Consider the following 1,073-nt stretch of genomic DNA (forward strand, 5'->3'; position numbering starts at 1 on the left):
CATTTTATGGTTTATGTGTTTCCTAGATGTGTTTTTCTAAATGTTGCATTTTATTTTGATGTATTAAATCTTATAATTTTTTTTAAAATATTTTTTTACACTTTAATTTTCTCCATAGATTATGTGAGCAACATTAGTGATAAATTGTATTGTTTATCTTCTATTAAATTCTGCTCACTTATATGTTTTAAAATGATTTTTAAGAAATGCCGGCACACACCAGAACACATATTAGAAATACAGGATGCAGAGAACAAACTGAAGTTGAAATAGATATTCCGACAAATACCATTGAAACTTATGTTATAGGTATGCCTCTTATTTAAGATATTGTTAAAACTTTTTATGCTTATTTTTCATTTGCATTATCTTACTTATAAGATTTTAATTTTAAGGTATTTTTTCATAGCAGGTAGAAGCAATGAGGAGCAAAAACGAAAAAGAGGTCCAACATATATGTGTAGTATTTGGGGATATCATGCTACCCAAAATGGTGGAGAACGACTTATTGTTAATTTTAACAAATATGGTCAACCTATTGGGCAGAATAAATCATTATTTGTTGAGTTCTTAGGAACTATTGCTCGGAATGGGAAACATGCACCAATTGATATAAGAAGTTGGGATAAAATGCCGAAGTCTTTAAAAAAAAATATGTTAGAAGTTGTTCAGGTATTTATCTTCATAATATTTGTACTTTTTTGTTTGATTTCAGTTGCATGCATAAAATAACAAATATCTTTGGATATAACAAATAAATATTTTATTTTTTAGGAGAAGTTTGAGATTCCCCGTGCTTGTGATATATGGGTTCTCCAATCAATTGGGAAGAAATGGAGAAATTGGAAAGCAGACGTTAAATCTAGATATTATGATCCAAAAATGTCTACTGAATTACAACTATGTAATGTGCCAAAAATAATACTCAAAGATCAATGGAAAAATCTTCTAACCTATTGGAATTCAGAAGAATCAAAGGTATATTATTATAACTTTTAAATGTTAAAGTATTATTCATGTTATATTTTTTATTAACTCATATTTGTGTTTAGTGTATAAGTGAACGAAATAAA

The 1,073-nt window shown here is 27.3% G+C and overlaps 1 protein-coding gene across 1 annotated transcript; it reads left to right on the forward strand.

The window, feature by feature from the left end:
• Positions 1-206: 206 nt before the first annotated feature.
• LOC110092759 lies at positions 207-978 on the forward strand (the record flags this gene model as incomplete). The annotated part of the gene is made up of 3 exons (XM_020817429.2): positions 207-309; positions 413-672; positions 775-978. Coding segments are annotated over exons 1-3 (567 nt in total), but the record flags the coding sequence as incomplete, so codon positions are not given.
• Positions 979-1,073: the final 95 nt, after the last annotated feature.

The sequence above is a fragment of the Dendrobium catenatum genome, unplaced genomic scaffold, assembly GCF_001605985.2.
Source record: "Dendrobium catenatum unplaced genomic scaffold, ASM160598v2 original_scaffold_231818, whole genome shotgun sequence".
In the NCBI taxonomy this organism is placed as follows: domain Eukaryota; kingdom Viridiplantae; phylum Streptophyta; class Magnoliopsida; order Asparagales; family Orchidaceae; genus Dendrobium; species Dendrobium catenatum.